The sequence below is a fragment of the Saccopteryx leptura genome, chromosome 3 (genome assembly GCF_036850995.1).
Source record: "Saccopteryx leptura isolate mSacLep1 chromosome 3, mSacLep1_pri_phased_curated, whole genome shotgun sequence".
In the NCBI taxonomy this organism is placed as follows: domain Eukaryota; kingdom Metazoa; phylum Chordata; class Mammalia; order Chiroptera; family Emballonuridae; genus Saccopteryx; species Saccopteryx leptura.
Window position 1 is genome coordinate 190,195,755 of NC_089505.1, and position 18,668 is coordinate 190,214,422.

The 18,668-nt window shown below is 46.8% G+C and overlaps 1 protein-coding gene across 1 annotated transcript in view; it reads left to right on the forward strand.

Annotated features, from left to right (window-relative positions):
• PHACTR1 (phosphatase and actin regulator 1) overlaps positions 1–18,372 on the forward strand; it is a 555,275-nt gene extending 536,903 nt beyond the window's left edge. Inside the window, exons 12-16 of the mRNA XM_066377083.1 lie at positions 4,542–4,597; positions 9,229–9,290; positions 13,657–13,797; positions 15,929–16,005; positions 16,902–18,372. Of these exons, the coding sequence (XP_066233180.1) occupies positions 4,542–4,597; positions 9,229–9,290; positions 13,657–13,797; positions 15,929–16,005; positions 16,902–16,917 (352 nt within the window). The 3' untranslated portion in view covers positions 16,918–18,372. The remainder of the gene's footprint in view (positions 1–4,541; positions 4,598–9,228; positions 9,291–13,656; positions 13,798–15,928; positions 16,006–16,901) is intronic.
• Positions 18,373–18,668: the final 296 nt, after the last annotated feature.

Below are 18,668 nucleotides of genomic sequence, written 5' to 3' on the forward strand. Positions count from 1 at the left end.
ATGGCCCTGCAGCCTGGCCCCTGCCCCTTCCTACCATCCTTCTTCCCCCTGCTCTCTCTACTCTAGCAAACTGGTTTCCTCTGTCCTTCAGATCTGAGCAGTGTCACTTCCTCTGGGAAGCTTTCCCTGATGACGTAACTTGGTCAGGTCCCACTATCACTGTCCCAGTGACTCACCGTGGAAGCCGTTACTGCAGTTACATCTTATACTCAGTTCTGTGACTATATGATTGATGATTGTCCCCCACCAGCCCCTTCTAGTCTTTAAGTTCCAGAGGAGCAGAACCTTGGTCTTGATTTTGCTCATCCCTGTACCCGTGTCTAACACAGAACCAGGCCCAGAGCTGGCACTCAGTTTGTGAAATGAAAGAATTGATTTACATCTGAACATGGCTGAGTATATAGCATTGGTCTTTAAGAACAGGTCTGGGCGGGAATGAGATAAAGCAAGACTGATGACATGACTCCAGGGACTTGATGCAGGAAGGGTCTAAGAGGTAGGCTCGAGACAGAACTCCTACAGTACCTCTTTCACAATTTTGCCATGCGTCCAGCTCTGCTTCCACAGATGTTCTGATCTGGTCAGCCCTCCAGAGGGCCAAGCTGAGATGCTGCAGGAATCTGTGGTGCCTTTAAACTGCATGAAAGTCTAAGTCATCTCCAATTTACTTATCATGTTGAGGACGTGTTATTATAGTCCAGCTCCCGAAGATTGTTGATCCAATTTTAACATGCAAATTTTAATCCCTGTTGCTCACGGTTTAGAGCTGTGAGCTCCTGAAGAACTGTCAGTGATGGGGCCCTTAGTTGACATCAGGTAAATGGGTGGATGAAAGAAGGAAAACAGAAATAAGGATTCTTATGACTTGGTGATTTCAACCATGACTCTCAAACTCAGAAGCCCACTGGGGCCGGCAGTGATTGCAAAGGAGAAATCAGGACAGGTGTCACTGCGCTCACACACGTGTTATCTGAGTGACACACAATAACAACTTGTCACAAATACTTGTCACTGGAATAGTGCTGGGGACTGGTCTACGGGTACTGCACACTCCCTGTCTAAAGGCATTCAGGAGGAAACACTCTAACAAATGCGCACGCTAAGGAGAACTTGTAGAGTCACATCCAGTGCAACAGATATCAGTTTGCAAACTTCTGACTAGTAAGTATTATGGTTGTAGTGGACACACTATCGCTCCCCCCAAAAGATGTCCATATTGTAATCCCGAAACACAGGAACATGTAACCTTTGATAGCAAAGAGACTTTTTAGCTGTGATTAAGTTAAGGATCTTGAGATGAAGTTATTCGCTATTTCCTGGTGAGCCCAGTGTAATCACAGGGTTCTTATAGGAGTAGGCAGGAGGGGAAAAGTTAGAGAGAGGCGGAAGGAGCTACACTGCTGGTTTGGAAAATGCACAGGGATGCAGGAAGCCTCTCAAAGCTGAAAATGGCAAGGGGACAGATCCTCCCCTTCTTCCAGAAGGAACTTCTTTATAACTCCTGATTTTAACCCAATGAAATTTATTTTGGATTTCTGACCACCACAACTGTAAGATGATAAAATTTGGTTGTTTTTAAGCCACTAAATTCATGCTACTTCATTATAGCAGCAATAGGAAGCTAATACACTGGTTAAGAGTTCAGACTACTGAGACAGAATGCCTGGATTTTAGTCCTGATGCTGTCATGCGCTAACCATGTGACCTGGGGCAAAGTATGCTACTTTCTGTGCCTCAGTGTTTCCATTTGTACATTGGAAATGATAGTACATACTACCTCAAAGGACTGCTCTGAAGATTAAATGAATTAGCATGCATTCAGTTCTTAAAACCATGCCTATGCATTTTAAGCATTGAATTAGAAGTAACATATTATATTTATTATTTGAAAAAAAAACAAAACAAAAAAAAAACAGAGGCCCAGCAGCATCCCAGACTTTGTCCAAGGAAAATAGGCTCAGAACAGAGCCAGACTAGAACCCAGACCTCCTAACGCCTGTGCTGTTTAGTGTCTTGTCATTAGGTGCCACAATATCATTTACCCACTGAAGCTCGTTTCCAAAGTCAAAACAACTCATTTTAGTACATGCCCTTTGGGAGGGCTTTGCAACATTTTATAGCTATAGTTAGCTTGGAGGTTCTCAGATCCTTTCAAGAGAAATGAAACATAAAGGTCCTCATTAGAAATCATGTGTGCTTGACTAAAAACCTGCCTGGTTAATAACAGAATTTTCTCTGGTTATAGTTGAGTCACTCATTGTTTTGTCCCCTCCAAACATAACCTGCAAGAAAAACAAAGTGCCAGACAGAACCAGGCAGTGTGTCTGGAGAGGAAGGGCACTGGGCACAAGCAGACACTTTTGGGCATGAGACTCCAAAATTCCGGCCCAGCTTCACCGACACAAGCTCCACCTTGAATCTGGAGGGCTTGTTCACAACATATTATCCCAAAAATCCAAGCTTAATTTAACACCTGGGCTTTACCTCGTGGTCCCATCCAGGTAGCAGTGCCTTTCTGTAAGAGAAACAAGTATTTTTGGGGAAAATAATTGAGAGATGAGGCAGAGCCTCTAAGAAGCTCATTCAAAGTGGCTGCATTCCAGACCTGTGGCTCCAGTTTGTTCACTGTGTGATCTCAAAAGTCCTCCTGCAGTATGAGAATGCTGGTTTAGAAAGGACCTCAAGACTGCTGAGTCCAGCCCTGGTTGGGTGGCTCAGGAGATAAAGCGTTGTAGCAGTGCACCAAGGTTGCGTGTTCAATTCCCAGTCAGCACATACAAAAAACAATCAGTGAGTGCACAACTAAATGAAACAACTAAGTGGAACAGCCTGTTGATGCTTCTCTCTCCCTCTCTCTCTCAAATCAATGGAAAAATTAAAAAAAAAAAGATTACTGAGTCCAAATTTACATACAACCTCCAAGATTTTGAATTTCCAAAATGTGTAGCTATAAACTTAAAATACTTTGGAATACTTTCTAGCAGTTTCCAGGGTACTGACCAAAAAGTCTTTTTCTGGCCTGACCAGGTGGTGGCGCAGTAGGTAGAGCATTGGACTGGGATGCAGAAGACCCAGGTTTGAGACCCCGAGGTCGCCAGCTTGAGCACAGGTTCATCTGGTTTGAGCAAAGCTCACCAGCTTGAGTCCAAGGTCACTGGCTCGAGCAAGGGGTTACTCGTTCTGCTGAAGGCCCATGGTCAAGGCACATATGAGAAAGCAATCAATAAAAAACTAAGGTGTCCCAACGAAAAACTGATGATTGATGCTTCTCATCTCTCTCCGTTCCTGTCTGTCTGTCCCTATCTATCCCTCTCTCTGACTCACTCTCTCTGTTTCTGTAAAAATAAATAAATAAATAAATAAATAAATAAATAAATAAATAAATAAATAAAAGTCTTTCTCTGGCATTGAAGCTCATTCCTAGTTGTCTGCAGCATATGTGGTCATGATATTGGAGTATCACAGAGTCAGCTGTTTCCTGGCCCAGTTCAATGAAGAGAACTGCAAGTGGCATTAAGCATTGAATTTAGAATATTTACACTTATATCTAGGTCTCTTTTCAGATTCTCCAATGTAAAGTCTTGCCAACTACAGACACCAGTTGCCAATAGTTGGGGAGGGACTAGAACCTCTCCTACGAGGAGTGTTCTCCTCATACACTACAGGTTCCAAGGAAGACTTGGAGAAGCCTCAACTCCTTCCACACTTATTTGACACACCTCATTGCAATGGGCGCTGCCGGATGCTCAATAGTTGCGGAGTTGTTACAATTTCCAAGAGCTTCAAAAATTCAGATGTCTCTGTGAATGCTGAGGCCCACTGTGCTTGTGACTATTCCTGGAACATTCTGCACCATACAAGGATGTAGTTCTCCCCTTTGGTGCCCTTCCCATTCCCTGGTGACTTCTGTCATTGCATGATGCCCCATTGTCTGCCCCTCCCCCTGCTGTTACAACATAGTTCATGTCCTTGCTGTGTTTTACTTGCTGTGGCTAAATAATGTGCCTGGCCACAGGAGTGGTCACTTCTGTTCCAGTTCACTTGTCATTCCATGGCTAATAAGGTTGAGTGGTGATGGGTGGGGACAGAAGAAGAGCAGCTATTGTTCTTTGCAAACATACAAGCATCTTGCATCTCCCTGGGGCTATGAGCCTCTTCACGTTCTAACTGGGTCTGCACAGACATGGTGAGAAGCAAGGCAGAGGCCAAGGTCCCGAAGTTAGGAGGCCACGAGGAAAGAAAAGGACTTCTGTGAAGAGAAGGCCACTTGCCTAGAGGCTCTGGAGGAGCAGGGCTGGGGAGGGGCCTGAAGGGAGGAAGGAGGAGGTCACTTGCCATGACATGACGTATGGCGCCTTTCCTGGAGTTGAAATTGAGGAACTGAGGGGGCGTTGGTGGTGAGAGTCAGTCTTTCAGAGCCCAGGATGGAACAAGAGCTCCAGCCACTGGCTCTGCCTCATGTATCCACAAGGGCCGGTGAGATTAATGACCCAAAGAGGATATGGTATGGTCCAAAAACTTTTTCTGGATTTTTTCCACAGGCGGCTGAGCCAGAGGCCGACTGCAGAGGAATTGGAGCAGAGGAACATTTTGAAACGTAAGTAACTAAGCCAGTGGTATCTTTAGTTATGATTTAATTGTAGGCCACAACGTCTGTCCCTTGAGCCTGTGTGGACATGACTGGGAATGTCTGTGATGGCAGAGGCTCATCCTTGTGTGTCAGAATATCCGAGACAAGCTCCCCAAAAAAAGGGCAAATTCTAATCTGTTTCACTCCTTACAAGTACCCCAACCACCCTCAGCCACTTCCCTGTCATGGGTTGTAAATTCAGAGGGCAGCTGGACAATGACTGTATGACAACTTATTATTCAGTGATTCTGAGGAGCATTAGTGTCACCTTTCAACCAAAGGTGGCGTAAACACTGCAAATACTACTCCACTGAAGGCAAAAATGAGGCACACAGCCATTTGCAACCTGGGACTAGAAACCATGACTTGGCACAGCAGCTGGCTGGCTGCAGTGTTCGTTTCTCAGGACCCCCCACAGCAGGCTGATGGCAAACCTGCCTGGTGCTCTTGTTCAAGAAAAACTCACTGTCACTGTGGCTGTGGAGAGAAAAATAAATGAGTCTTTTGTTGGGTTGGGACATAGAGATGTTTAAATATGTACAGAGAACTCAGTTGGTGCTTAATATATATTTATATTGTATATAATATATATATTATATATATGTATATCAAACTAAAAGAAATCAAGTGTCTCATGGACACCAGTACATCTCAATTTAGTGGGAGATAATTGAATAATTAAAAAGCAAAACCTTTGCTCACATTCTGCTTCTTCATGACTACCATTCTCACCCATACTTTCCTCAAGATGGTCAACAAATAATATATTTAGTTTAATTCATGACTCTTTCTTCCCACACTCACATCCCCTTCTAATTTCTCTCCAGAAAAGAGAACTCCGTGCTATGCAGAATTTCATAGAAATGCTATGCTGTGCATGTGTGTTCAGGCACAGACACACTCAAATCACGTGAAGCCTCAGTCAGCGTTGGTGGCTGTTTCCACTTACACCAAACTGAAATGTTCTTGCTTTTGCTTTTCTAACCTTCCTCATTGTTGTCTTGTGACCCGGTCGGCATGGCAGAGTTTTTTGAGGGTGAGCTGTTGAATGTGCCCTGGGCAGGTGGTGGCGGGAAGTGTGTGGGTGGGCAGCCCCTCCAGAGCACCCACCTGTGTGAAGTTTGTCATCACAGACACCCTGCCTCCCCTGTGCCAAGCAGGACACGATTTCCCCACCTCTGCCTCTCGGTCAGTCGGTGTTATTTTTAGGATTGGCCTTCCTCAGTCTTGAGTGTACCTCACATATTTCCTTGGTCTCTAGGAATTTATGTGTATATTTTCAACCAAGGTATGCCCATTAAGGTTTCTAAGCTGTATAGGCTATAAAACAGAGTGAGAACTTTCCCAGATGATTTCCATGGTCAAGGAAGCATTTAGCCTGTATGCTGTCTAACCAATACCTGGTCTATTTATAAACTCTCCATTGTCAGAGAGAAGGAAAAGCAGAAAGCCATTCATTTATTCCTAAGATCACAAATCAGGTAAACGTACTTCCTTCCCCCTCTGACCCCTCGCCCACACACAGGCGAACAGACACCTGTTGTCTTCTGAAGGAATCTGTAGGCAGGACCAGACTAGACTTGTGGCCTCCCCACCTGACTCCCTAAACTCAAAGAACCTAAAAACTTCTGGGGGGTTGTTCAGGTTTCAGAAACTAGGTCTTCTCTGGGTAGAGGTGAGGGTTTGGGGAAAGAGAAGGTGTCAGATCTCCCGCTCATCTTTGGCTTCCTGAGGCAGTGGTGCCACTCCTTGCTTACCCAGATCCCTGGGGGACCACAGGCTGGCCCCTTGTATTGGATTCATATTGCTATCCAGAAAAATATTCAAATCTTAGAGACAGTTGCTCATGTAAAATAAACCTGGGGGCTCAGATTCAGGAGACCAAAGTAGCTTAAAAGATTTTTTCCATGGTTTCTTCTATTTCCTCTTCCTTCTTGTCCTGTTCCAATAGCTGCAAATTAAAGAACTACTTGACCAGATTCAAGCAAATTGATCATTTTGCAGTTCCAAAACTTTTCTGAAATAAACTCATTTTTCTTGTTTTTTATTTTTTCCTTGCCTTCTAGAACATTGTTTTCCTAAATGTGTTTTTCTTTCTTTCTCTTTTCTTTCTAATTTTTTGTTTGTTTCCAATCTGATTGTGAAACGACATTTTTAGTGGAATAAGAAATCGCCCTCAAACGAGTTGTTCTGAAACGTGTTTTCTGAGCTTGAACTTGTGAAGGCGCCATTTCTCCAAGGGCTAGAGAAGGTACGCAGGGGCGACAGGGCTACAGGCGTGGGAGCCCAGGTCCGACCTGCGGCCCTGCCCTACCCAGCCCTGGACACAAGACGCGCTCTGTTCAGCAGCCAGTGACACACTGTGCACTCCGAGCGCATGATCGGCACAGGGTGATGTCTGCCTGGCCTCTCCTCCCAGTTGCCCAGTTGGGTTGCCTTGGTATTATTAGCCTGGGGAAACATTGCCCTGGGTTTGTAAATGGATTTGAACTAAAGGTATAGATTCCATAGGTGGTCTTGGGGTCCCATCCCTGAAAGGGACTTAAGAAATGCACACAGGAGATGTCCGGTCCAAGCTTGAGCAGAGAAGGCAGCATCCGTGGCATGGAAAGGCCTGTCGGGTGAGAAAGCCCTGACTAGCCTCCGAGGCCCATAACCAGTAATGAGGAGGGCTGACCCCAGGCAAAACATGAGGCGGCAAGATGCAGTGTCTTCTAGAGAGAAAACAGAGCTGGGCTGTTTGTCTAACTCATTAGCAGTGTGTGTCTGTGAGAGCAGCTATTTAGCTCCGCTGTTGTAGATGAGGCTTTCACATCCTCATTTACAAACTAAGAGTGGTAGATGAGGTGGCCTCTTGGGCCCCTGATGGCCCTAACATTCTGTGAGTTTGTACACTTCGACCAAGTACCTCGCGCTGCCTCCTAGGCACCCGTCACCCCACCTAGACCTTGCCTTCCCTCCACCCACCCACACTGCAGCCGGCTCAGGTCTCCCAACTTATTTGTCTCCAATAGATTAGTTCATACTAAGATATGAATCGCTGACTAGTTGAATCGGTTTTTATCCAAAAGAGATTTGCATTTTTAAAGTAACTCTGAGAGGGAGATAGGATCTTTAAATCTAAGTAAGGAGCTCCCATGGTGGGAGGGCAGGGTCTGGGACACTGTGGAACAAGCTATAGGGGGGACCTCTGGCGGCCTTGGCCCCCAGCAGGCTATGGGCATTTCTAGTGCTGCCCCCATAGACGATCCTGATCTGCACAGGCAGCCAAATTGTGCGCCTGCTGGTGTCGCCCAGGGGCCTGAGTCCCACTCTGAACTGCCTTAGTTAGTCCCTTCCACAGGAGGTGTTGCCACTTTCAATGGGTGTCAGCTGTCTGTGGTTGCTGCTGTCAGGGCTGATGAGGAGGGGCAGGATCCCACTCCTGTGCACAGGGGCTTCCCTCTTTTAAAAATCTGTCCTATTCCATAACAACTGAATTGCAAGTGTGCACTCATACGGTACATTAATTTTAGTTATTGAAACATAATTTAATACTGGTGATTTCAAACTGAGAGAATGGATACCCGGGGCACTCAGTGTGCCCTGTGCCAAACTCACACTGGAGCAGCTGCCTTTCACTAATGCCATCAGAAACTTAGTGGGTAAGAGTCAGAGGCCTCCTTCGACTTTCATGAGTTTAGCCAATGTTATGATTATATCTATGCATCCATTCCAAGGCCCGGAAGGAAATGGATATATCCAAGGTCATTTGGTTAGCGCAAAAGGAGAAATAAGCCCAAGTTTTCTGCCTTCCAAATCTCTGCTCCCTTTCCCAGACCCTCTTACCTGCGGTTCTCTAAACATCTGATGAGTCGGTCTCCCCCCACATTAAGCTGGCAACGTTTAGGCTCCAGAACCTGCTCTTCTAAGACACTCCTTAAAAGTCTAAACGCAGGCATTGTATTCCACATTCTGGCCTCACACATGCGCTGTGGACTTCTTGGAAGAGTCAAAGAATAAATGGAGTCAGGGTTTGAGAAAGGTGAGTGTTCTGAAATTCCTCCCCATGCAGCCAGGCTTGCATTCAGTGTTAGCCTTACCTTGTTTCTGTTGTCTCACAGGTGACAAGCATCCCACCGAGGGCAGGGCCAGCCCTCCCATAATGCCCCAGACACCGTATCACAATGAGCCCCCTGCAGCCACCGTGAGGCTAGAGGCAGTGCTGAGTGAGGCCCAATTCTTGTCCAAAGAAGGGAGCTTCCCCTCTCCCCACATGCCCCTGTCGCTGCTGACAGCACCCCCACTCTTTCAGGACCTACGTCCTTGCCTTGTAAGCCACATTTCTCTCCCAGCCTTTCTGCCTGGAGACTCAAAACCTCGTGTGACATAAAGAAAACAAAGTAAGAAGGTCATCTTGCTAGCCACCAATTTGAATGAAGCAAGGCAGGCTGCTTGGAAAGTGTCCGCACAGGCAGAAGTGTGGCTGGGGTGGGAAAAAGCTTTCTCTTCCCCTTTCAAACTGTGAGGCGCTTGGACTAGAGCCTCGAAGCCTCCAAGTGTGCTCCTGTGAGCAGCACTGTTGGCAAAACCAAAAGCATCTTCGATGTTTCTTTCAGCTCGTAATGAACAAGAGGAGCAAGAGGAGAAAAGAGAGATCAAGAGGAGGCTCACTCGGAAGGTGAGAAAATCCTGTGAGCTGGGACAGGGGAGGCTGGCTGCCTTCCACTCCTGTGCCCTCTGCTGGCCGCTGGGGCCTTGCAGCTGCTGGCTCATGGGAAGCGACATCTGTGTTTCCTTCTCTACTGTCAGAGTGTGCAGCTATGACTCTCCAGAACCTCTCCAGGGGACCGTGGGCAGATCAGCTGCGTGAACTTCAGTCCTTTGGTGACATTCTATGTTACTTATTTTGTGACATTCACTTGCCCTCAAGCAACTTGATGTCAAGTGCATTATATTTTCAATCATAGTGAATATTTTATTTTAAAAAATGTATTATTACCCCATCAAGCAGTTGGAAACTCGTCCAAATCAGCAGCTCAAGTATGTCATATTTATTTGCTATGACCTTGGGAACATAAGAATTTTTCTTGCTTGACTATATTAACTAAAAGCTATTTGACTTTATTATGCTAAATCCAATTTGGAGTACTGAATTAAGAAAAAGCCTAAAGTACTGATAAACTTCTTGAGGATGTTTGAAAAACACTTAGAAAAAAGACATAAAGCTAGAATTTATATATATATATACACACACACACACACACACACACACACACACACACACACACACATTTAACCCCTAAAATAGATGGCTTGACAATGCACTATAGACTCAAATGGCTTTAATTCTGCATAAGTGGCCTCTTTATAATAAACTCTTATCTGAGGCTATTCTTGGAGGATGTTGACAAATTTAATTAATTGATGACACACAAGATATAATATTATATTCTGTCTGATGAAAGCAGTTTTAATCAGCCTCCTACAGTGACCATCTTGAAAGATTCTTAAATCTCAAGATAGTAAAGAGTCCCATTAAAATTAATTTTTAAAAAGTTTATAAATGAATTTTTTCTCCCCAGAAATATTATGCAAAGGGAGAAATTCCAAAATCCTAAAATACCATAAATATCATACCAATTATTAAGGTGATGACTTGTATTTCTCAACACTCTTCTCTCAGAGCATCTCAAACTTCTAGAGACAAGTAAATGCCACCCCCATTAAAAATAGTAGGACAAGTGCCTAAAAGGCCAATGGCAGGCCAGCTCATCCTGGGAGGAACTATAATAGGAGCTAGTGACCTTACTTAACCCAGTCTCGGTCTGATTCTTTCCATTCTCAAGACCAGGCAGTCTTTGGGTGCAGGGCACCTTTTGTCCTGAGACTAATGAGGAGGGTGGGTATAGGGTGCATGAACTGTTGTAAGTGTGAACTTGAAATGATTGTGATTGCTCATTTCTGATACAGAAAGATCTAGACAGTTCAGAAAAAAAATTTTCATACAGTTTTCATAAAGTTCATTGGAGTTGATTGCTGGGACGTGAAAATTCTTCTAAACTTTAGTGCTTCTAAAAACTGGTAAGAGGAAAATGCTTAAACATCCATCTCATTCTTATCCCTTTAAAAAGAGTATATAATTTTGTAGAGAAAAACTTGGCTAATTGCATGATTTGTCAGGGAGGAGAGGGAGGAGGGCTCCAGCCCACCCTGTCCCCCCTGGGGAGGGCTGCATGAGGGACAGGACTGTGAAAAGGCCCAGGTTTCTGCAGTTCTCCAACACAAGAGAAAGGCCTCTTCCTCCTCCTGGCTTCCTGTCCTTCCCAGGAACACTGCCTTGTAATTTCCGCCTTTCCCTCCCCGGTACTGGCTTGGGAAATTAGAAATAATGAGTTGAAGTGAAGGGATAACTGTTTGAAGGGAGAGAAGAAGCTTTCGCATCTTTTTGTCCACAGCAATGTAGACTTGGCAGCAGGTAAGGAACCCACACCACCTCCTGACTCTGGGCAAGTTCTTTTTCTCTGGGGCCTTTATCATACTGAGACCATATGCCAGTGGTGGTGGCTGCTTTTCAGTGACCCTCAGCCCAAGGACTTCCTTAGTACAGTTTTATTAATTTTAATGTACTAGTAGGAAAAATCAAATACAGCAGCCAATGCTGATAGCAACAGACCAGTCATTTTCTTTAGTCAAATCAATACTCACCTAAAAATTATGCTCTTTTAATAAATGCCTGCCTTCTCCTTCCAAATAAAATTAGCTAAATGGATAAATAGATGTGAGAAAGGAAGGAAGGAAGGAAGGAAGGAAGGAAGGAAGGAAGGAAGGAAGGAAGGAAGGAAGGAAGGAAGGAAGGGAGGGAGGGAGGGAGGAATCCACTTGGGTTAGGTGCTATTAATACTGAAATTTGGGTCTCAATTTACTTTTCTGTTGAGAATTTGGTTGCAAATGATATTATTGCTGCCATCGATTGATACACAGTGCCAGCAACCCTTGCTCCCTACCACTTCTTCCCATGCATCATCCCTAGAAAGCCAACTTTGGCCACAAAGATCACTTCCTCAGTATCTGAGGAATGACCTTGGGTCACATGCCCTGATGACTATAACCAGCCACAAACTAAAGGGACATCTCCTAAGACCTACATAGCAGGGGCACAAGCCCAAGCTCACATAGAGTCCTGACAAGCATAGGTTAGTTGGTTCACACACCAACTGAGACCCTCCCAGCAGAAGTCAGTGCCCCCACTCCTTCCCTCAGCATTTGGGCGCAGTGCCTATTGACTTGGAGAGCTCGTGTCTTGCATTCCCATGGGATTCAGACATGAAAACTAGACCTTGATGTTCAGAGCTAGCATTCGGTTGTCTCTTCACTCCAGACTCTGCCATTGACAGTCTATTAGTAAAATCCAGGTCATGATTTCCAGAAAAATGAACTATAATTCCATACTTGACAACCTTTCTCATGTCATGGAACACTTTGAAAAGAGTATCTTTTGTCCAAAACCCTGGAGTAAATCTTGCTAGTCCTAAGCAACATGCACCGGGGATTTTGAATAGAAATCCTCCTTTATCTGGGGTAAATATGAGGATCATTAAGTGTTTCTATGTATTTTAATAATAGTTCAGAAGCTCCCTAGACTCACATCTTAGTCAGGCTGGACCACCATTTTTGTTTATAACAATCCCGGCTGTCGAGCCTGGGAGCCATAGCCATGTGGTTTCCTGTGATGGGCCAGCACTGATGCTGAAATGTCCCATCCCAGGAAAACCAGAGCTGCTTTGGGACAAACTAAAACCACCTTGAGGGAGAGCTGCATGTGGTCCAGGCAGGTGGGCCCGTGCCGCAGCCCTAGGGGCCTCTGATCCCCCGATCTTCTCAATGCTGGCCAGGAGGGAACTGTGGCTGCACTGGTCCTGCCTTGCAGACACAACACCATCCCATTTAATACCAGCAGGCGGGCATCTAGTCGTGCTTGCCCATGTGGGCTGGTTGGCAGCAAGTTCTGCACCCTGGCCCTGGTGAGTGTGAACGGCCGCTGCATGGTAAGAATCAGGTGGCCAGAGTGGCTGTGCCCCTTGTGTGGCTTGTTTGTGGGCCTTTGTGGTGAGATGCTATCTGACTGCATCTTCTATTAATAGAAGTAAATGCAGTCTAGGGCTTGAAGGAAACGTTGCTTTTAAATAATATTGCTTAAACATGAATCGACAGCATCCTAACAAAAGGCCACCATGCTGCTCCAGAGGAAGTGACCCTAGTGACAGGAAGAGAGACTAGAAACGTCAGCCTCGTGTTGTTAAAGAGCAAAAGAGGGTGCCAGGGGGGGACATAGGGAGAGGCATAAATAAGGATGAGTTCTCTTCTCACGTGTCTCGTCCCCGCTCCACAGACCCATCCAGAGGCCCATCCCAAGCCACCCTGGCGTAATACCAGCCTGGCTGGGCTGACCTTTCATTTCACCTTCTTGAGGGACAGAGCCTCCTCTGACCTCATTAGTCAACACCTTCCCATACCTGCATAACCTAGAGCTTGCATATACACTGTTTTGTGTCTGAAACACATGTATATAAAAATCTTCACAAACCCATACATATTTCAGAGAGCACACAGTTTGACACACAGATGTGGACTCACAAATCCAAAATAAGACAAAATCTTTGTGTAAGATTTCTATCACCTGATGTGAGAAGTAGGACAGATGTGGGGAAATGCTCAATGGACACCCACACCCACAGAAAGACAGCTGCTTATAAAGACCAAGACACTGCGATGTTTATGAAAGAGAAGCCTAGCCACACTGGCTGTCCATCTGGATAGGCCTGGAGGTAACTCAAGGAATAATAACCCCATCCCACCTGAATCCTTGAAGAGTCCCGGTGCAGGAGTCAGGAGCCCTGGGTCCTGCCTGGGCCTGCCCCTCCCTTGCTGTGTGATGCCTCAGTGGCCTCTCTCGACCTCATTTTGCACACACATCTATAAGTTCAGGAATGGACAAGCGATCTAAACTTCTCTGGGTGACTATGTCCATGTCTGTTGTCCTGCAGCTCAGCCAGAGGCCCACAGTGGAAGAACTTCGGGAGAGGAAGATCCTCATCCGCTTCAGCGACTACGTGGAGGTGGCGGATGCTCAGGACTATGATCGCAGGGCCGACAAGCCATGGACCCGCCTCACTGCTGCCGACAAAGTAAGCAGAGGGGTGGCAGGTCCCTGCACCTTGCTCTTGACCCCTGATCCTGGATTTCTCCCTTGCTGCCTGGGATGCTGTGTTAAAACCAACAGCCAACCCATGGTCACGGTCCCAGTAATGGAGCACTCATGCCCACTGGGCAGGCCGTGTCCCCAGCACCTTTCCCCAGTGCTCCAGGTAATCAGCGGGGCCACTGCATTGAGTCTCCACTGCTCTGGAGAAGGCGCAGGACTGCCAGGTATCCTGCGCCACGCACAGAGGTGGGTGGCATGGGAAGCTGTGATGGAGGGGAGAGCGTCAGCAGGCGCCCGCTGGTGGCAGCCCTCTGGGTACACACACTCCTTAGCACCCAGTGGGGGGCTCACAGAACCAAAAGGGGACTGCGTCATTGAGCTTGCAGTTCTTGTAACCTAATGGGAAACACAGGACACAGATCACAGAGGCAGCAAAACATGCCTCATTGCAGTAAACCCTCATCCATGTGGAACGCAGAAAGAACAGAAATAATCTGAAGCTGTTTGTTTTTAAAAGAAACGCAGCGATGCTGATGATGAGTCATTTCTACCTGTGCACTAGACCATGTATTAAGATGAAACCCTGCTTGGTCATTGCTCATGATTCTAGTCCAGTCACCATGAGGAACTGGAGGGCTAAGGGCCTTTGTTAAAAAATAGTCTAAAATAATGACTGAATCCAATGGACATGTGGCAGTGGGCAACTCTGAGGTACTCTGCACTGTCTCCAAAAGGGTCCTACCTCATCTGCTGGCCACATCCCGGAGCCATGGCTTCTTTATATGCCAGACCAGAGGCAGTCAGCTGCAGCCCCCACGCTGGCTGGATCAGGGACTCACAGGGGAGCTGCCGCACTTCGGGGAAACAGATGTAGCCCGAGGCGGAGGCCTATGGAAATGGCTTCCCACATAGGGCTCAACCCCACAGATCCTGACCAGTGGAAAACCCTGTCCTCCTCTTAAACATAGCACTCGTCTCCTCCCTGTACAGGAGCTCATCCTGGACGACCCAGGAACGGGCGCAGGCAAAGCCCGCACTCCAGGCAGTTGTGTCTGTAGATGTCAGCATAAGCGAGCCCTGTACCTCATTCTCTTTTGTTCACACTCCCACTGCAGCATGCTTGCTTACCACAGGTAAGGGTGTTGCCAACGTCAGGGACAAGGCAACTCCACATGCACATGCTCAAATTCTGAGGAGAAACTGTCCAGGTGGAGAAAGTGTCCAGTTCCTCCCAGGCCACTGGAGATGGACGAATGGACGTGGTGCCTTTCTGAGGCTTATAACCTGGCACGTAAACACTAGCATGTCTTCCTTCCTGAGGCCAGCCACTCTGACACTACCTAAAGCCTTTCCATCCTCAAACCCTCGGTGCTTTGATAGTCCCATCAAAGAAAATATCAGCCTTAGAAAGAGCTCTGCAAATGGGCACCTGTTTAAAACTTCAGCCCCTGAGGAAAAAGTGAGGTTTCCTTCAACCCCAGACATCCTTGATTTCCTCACCTGTCTTTGCAGTCTGATTACCCAGCCCTCCCCTGGGTGGGCAGTGCTGTAAGGATGAGATCATTCAGGTTTAACTCAGAATATGCTGAGGTTATTCAAACTATCCCATATACTCGTAATGGTGAAAAATGTTAACTCAGCATCAGCAGAGTTGTCAAAGAACAGAGGCTTTATAAATCAAAGGGACAGTTGGGGGAGAGGCAATCCACCCCTTCTAGAAGTTTCCATTGTGAAGCATTGCTGTGGCTGTGATGAGCTTAGATTGTTTCCCAAAGGAAGATGAGAGGTTGATATTTAAATGTGTACTCTGGAGCCCAGGAGTGTGGGGTAGGGGTACCCACACTAGGGATGCCCAGCTAAAATAGCTCTGTGACAACAGGAAGAAAAAGATGCTCTGGTCAATATCCCACACAGAATCATTTGCAATTTAGATTTAAGGGTAGGTTCTAGACGCTATCTCAGGTGACTTTTTTTCTCCCAGTAAAAGAATCCATTTTGTGCAGCTTTTTCAAAGGAAAAAATAGATATATTGTTAGAAATAAAATAAAATAAAAAATGAACTCATCCCCATCTGCCTCCTCTGCATATTCATGGTCTTCTTCTCCTTCTCCCAGGCTGCCATTCGAAAGGAGCTCAATGAATTTAAAAGCACTGAAATGGAAGTTCATGAATTGAGTAGACATCTAACAAGGTTAGTATCGAGTTGTGTTTTATCCCTCTCAAACTGCCTATCTGCTTGGGACGAGCACTGTGTGGAGGTGGGCACAGTGAAGGGGATAAAGGAAGGTTAGCATTAAGTTTTCACTGTGGTTACTGAAACTGGGGGAGGGGGTATTAAGCCCCAGGCTAAAAACCCCCTTCTGAAAGCCTAGCTTTGAACTCATTCAAACTAAAGATCTAAGCACCAGACCACCACTAACCCCACAGTGGGTTTTTACGAAAACTTAAGCTAAGGACAAAAGACCATCACCAATTTATAGGCAGTTGGCAGAGGCCAAACCTAGTTCAGGGCTGTGCTTCCAGCAGCAGGAGTGAGAACCTCCCCTGATCTCCCAGTAGGGGGTCGCAGGTGACTAACTTCTAATAGACTGGACTGAGGTGAGCAGAGCCCTGGGCAGGCAGGCGGAGAAGATCTCTTTGAAAGGGAGACAGCAAACTGACTTTCCAGCCAGATCCAGAAGGATGCTGGGAGAGCCGACCACCACTTCATCGGGATATGCTTGAGGAAACTGAACACAGAGAGATATAAGGGGCTTATATAAGGTCCCTTGGCTAGTCAGTAACAGAGCCATTGACCGTTCTTGCGACACTCTCCCTTGGTGAACATTCAGAAACATGGTGCTGAGACTCGGAAGCACAAGGTTGAGTTTCCCCCCTTGCTGCCGAGTCCAGGCTCAGGGCCACCAGAGCCATCTGATTAGTCCCTAGGAGTTCGGATTAGACTACTTCAGAACCAAAGGCAAATTCAGTGGGCCTTGGGTACTTGCGGAGTTCTGTGGGGATGTGCCTCTGGATGGGAATCTTGGCTTGTGGAACCTGACACCTCTGGCCGCCACTCAGTCTTGATTTGATTATTTGTTCTCCTAGGTTTCACCGACCTTAACAGTCAGATTCTTCTTGAGTGCTATGCTGTCTTCAAAACATAAATTTATAAGAACCATAAGTGCTGGTATTTATTCACTTCCCCATCATGATGTAAATCTTCTGAACTGCCTTTTTTAAAAACAAGAAAAGTAAGAGTAAACACAATCAAGATTCTGTTTGCAAAAACATGATTGTTTGTTAGTGCTCGTGGTCAGGGCTGCTGGCGCCACCGCTGACCCTGTGCCGTCCCAGTCCCGGCAGGGCTGAGAGCGCAGGCGGAGCCTCCCAGACCTGCCAGCCCAGGAGCAGCCTGGGTCCTCTCCAGCCGGGCCGACAGGTGCCTCACTCAGGATCCCGGGAGCCTCTTCCTCGAAAGTGTCACCTAAGTCCAAAGAGAGCTGAGGCGCTGGGTGTGGCCTGGAAGGACTCACAGAAGCAAATCTCTGGTTGGCCTTCTAGACTTGGCCAAGCTCACCAGCCCCGCACATGGCTTCTGGTTTGGAGTCCTCTTAAGAGGAGGAGCTGAGAGGGAGCACTGCCTCAGTGGCCCAGGGATTTCTCCCTCCAGCCCACTCCATGCAGAGAAAAGTGAAGAGCCCTTCATCTGGGGCAGTCTGTGGTTGGCTGTCTGTCACTCCTAAGAGTGTGAGTGATCCAGGTGTGCAAGGCAGACACTGAGTGCCCATCCTGCCCCTCGGATGGAACTGAGCTGCCTTCCAGGAAGCTCTGGTTTAGAAGGCAAAAATTGTCATTTGCTTGATTCAAATGAACTGACCCATTGTATTAACAGCCCAGTGTCATGGGGAGCTTTGCACACAAACAGCCATTGCTAAGGGACGTCTGTGGTATCATGTGTACAAGCGCAAAGACCATACCAAGGGCATAAAGGCTGGAGTTAGAACTGCTTTGCTGATGGTCTTCATTTTCTCTGCGTGTCCCAGGGCTGGTGACTCTATGGCTTGGAAGTTAATGGCTTCTGAGTATAGGACCAATGCATGCAAGCCAGAAACCATTCTGGAAAAACTGGTCATCCAGTCACTGATGGGCTGGTACTCTAGACCCATCAGTCTTCTTCTAGTCTTCTTTCTTTGCACTGAAGAGTTTCTAGGGAAAAGCTCCAGGGTGTGGCACATGCCAGGGTCATGCAAACACCAACCATGCCGGCCTTGTGCTGCACTGTCCCACTCATATGTATCCAGTGGGAACCCTCCTGCCCTCATGATGCTGGTGAGGGTGACTGAGGATGTGGCGCTAACTGTCCTACTCCCGTGGGACCATAGGAAAGCAGTGCTCTGTTGCCCAAGGAACACCAAGGGTAGCAGATGCAGTGAGAGGAAGGACAAGTCCCAAATCCTAACAACTGTCTTCATGAGGCCACTGCAGCTCCTTTTGTTTTCCCCCGACAGAGCTTGTAGGGCCCTGCATCGCAAAACTCTGCCTGGCCTTCCATAGTAGTCTCAGAATCACCACGCTCTTTCTAGGTGATGGTTTGCTCTCTACCACACATGCCCAGGATTTAGAAAGATGCCAGCCTGGCCTTCACAAAAAAAAAAAAAAAAAAAAAAAGAGTACACCTGTCCCCACCTAAAACTGGATGGGAAGCAAGTTACTCTTGAGATGCACACCCATTGGTGAGGCTACTTACTTTTCTGCAGGCACTCCAGGCTCCTATGGCCAGCAGTAGCCCAGGCTCTGTGCATATTTTGGGGGGAGCTCAGGACAGTTCCTCAGGCAGTGCCCACTAGCCGTGGCAAAGCTGTCATAAACTTT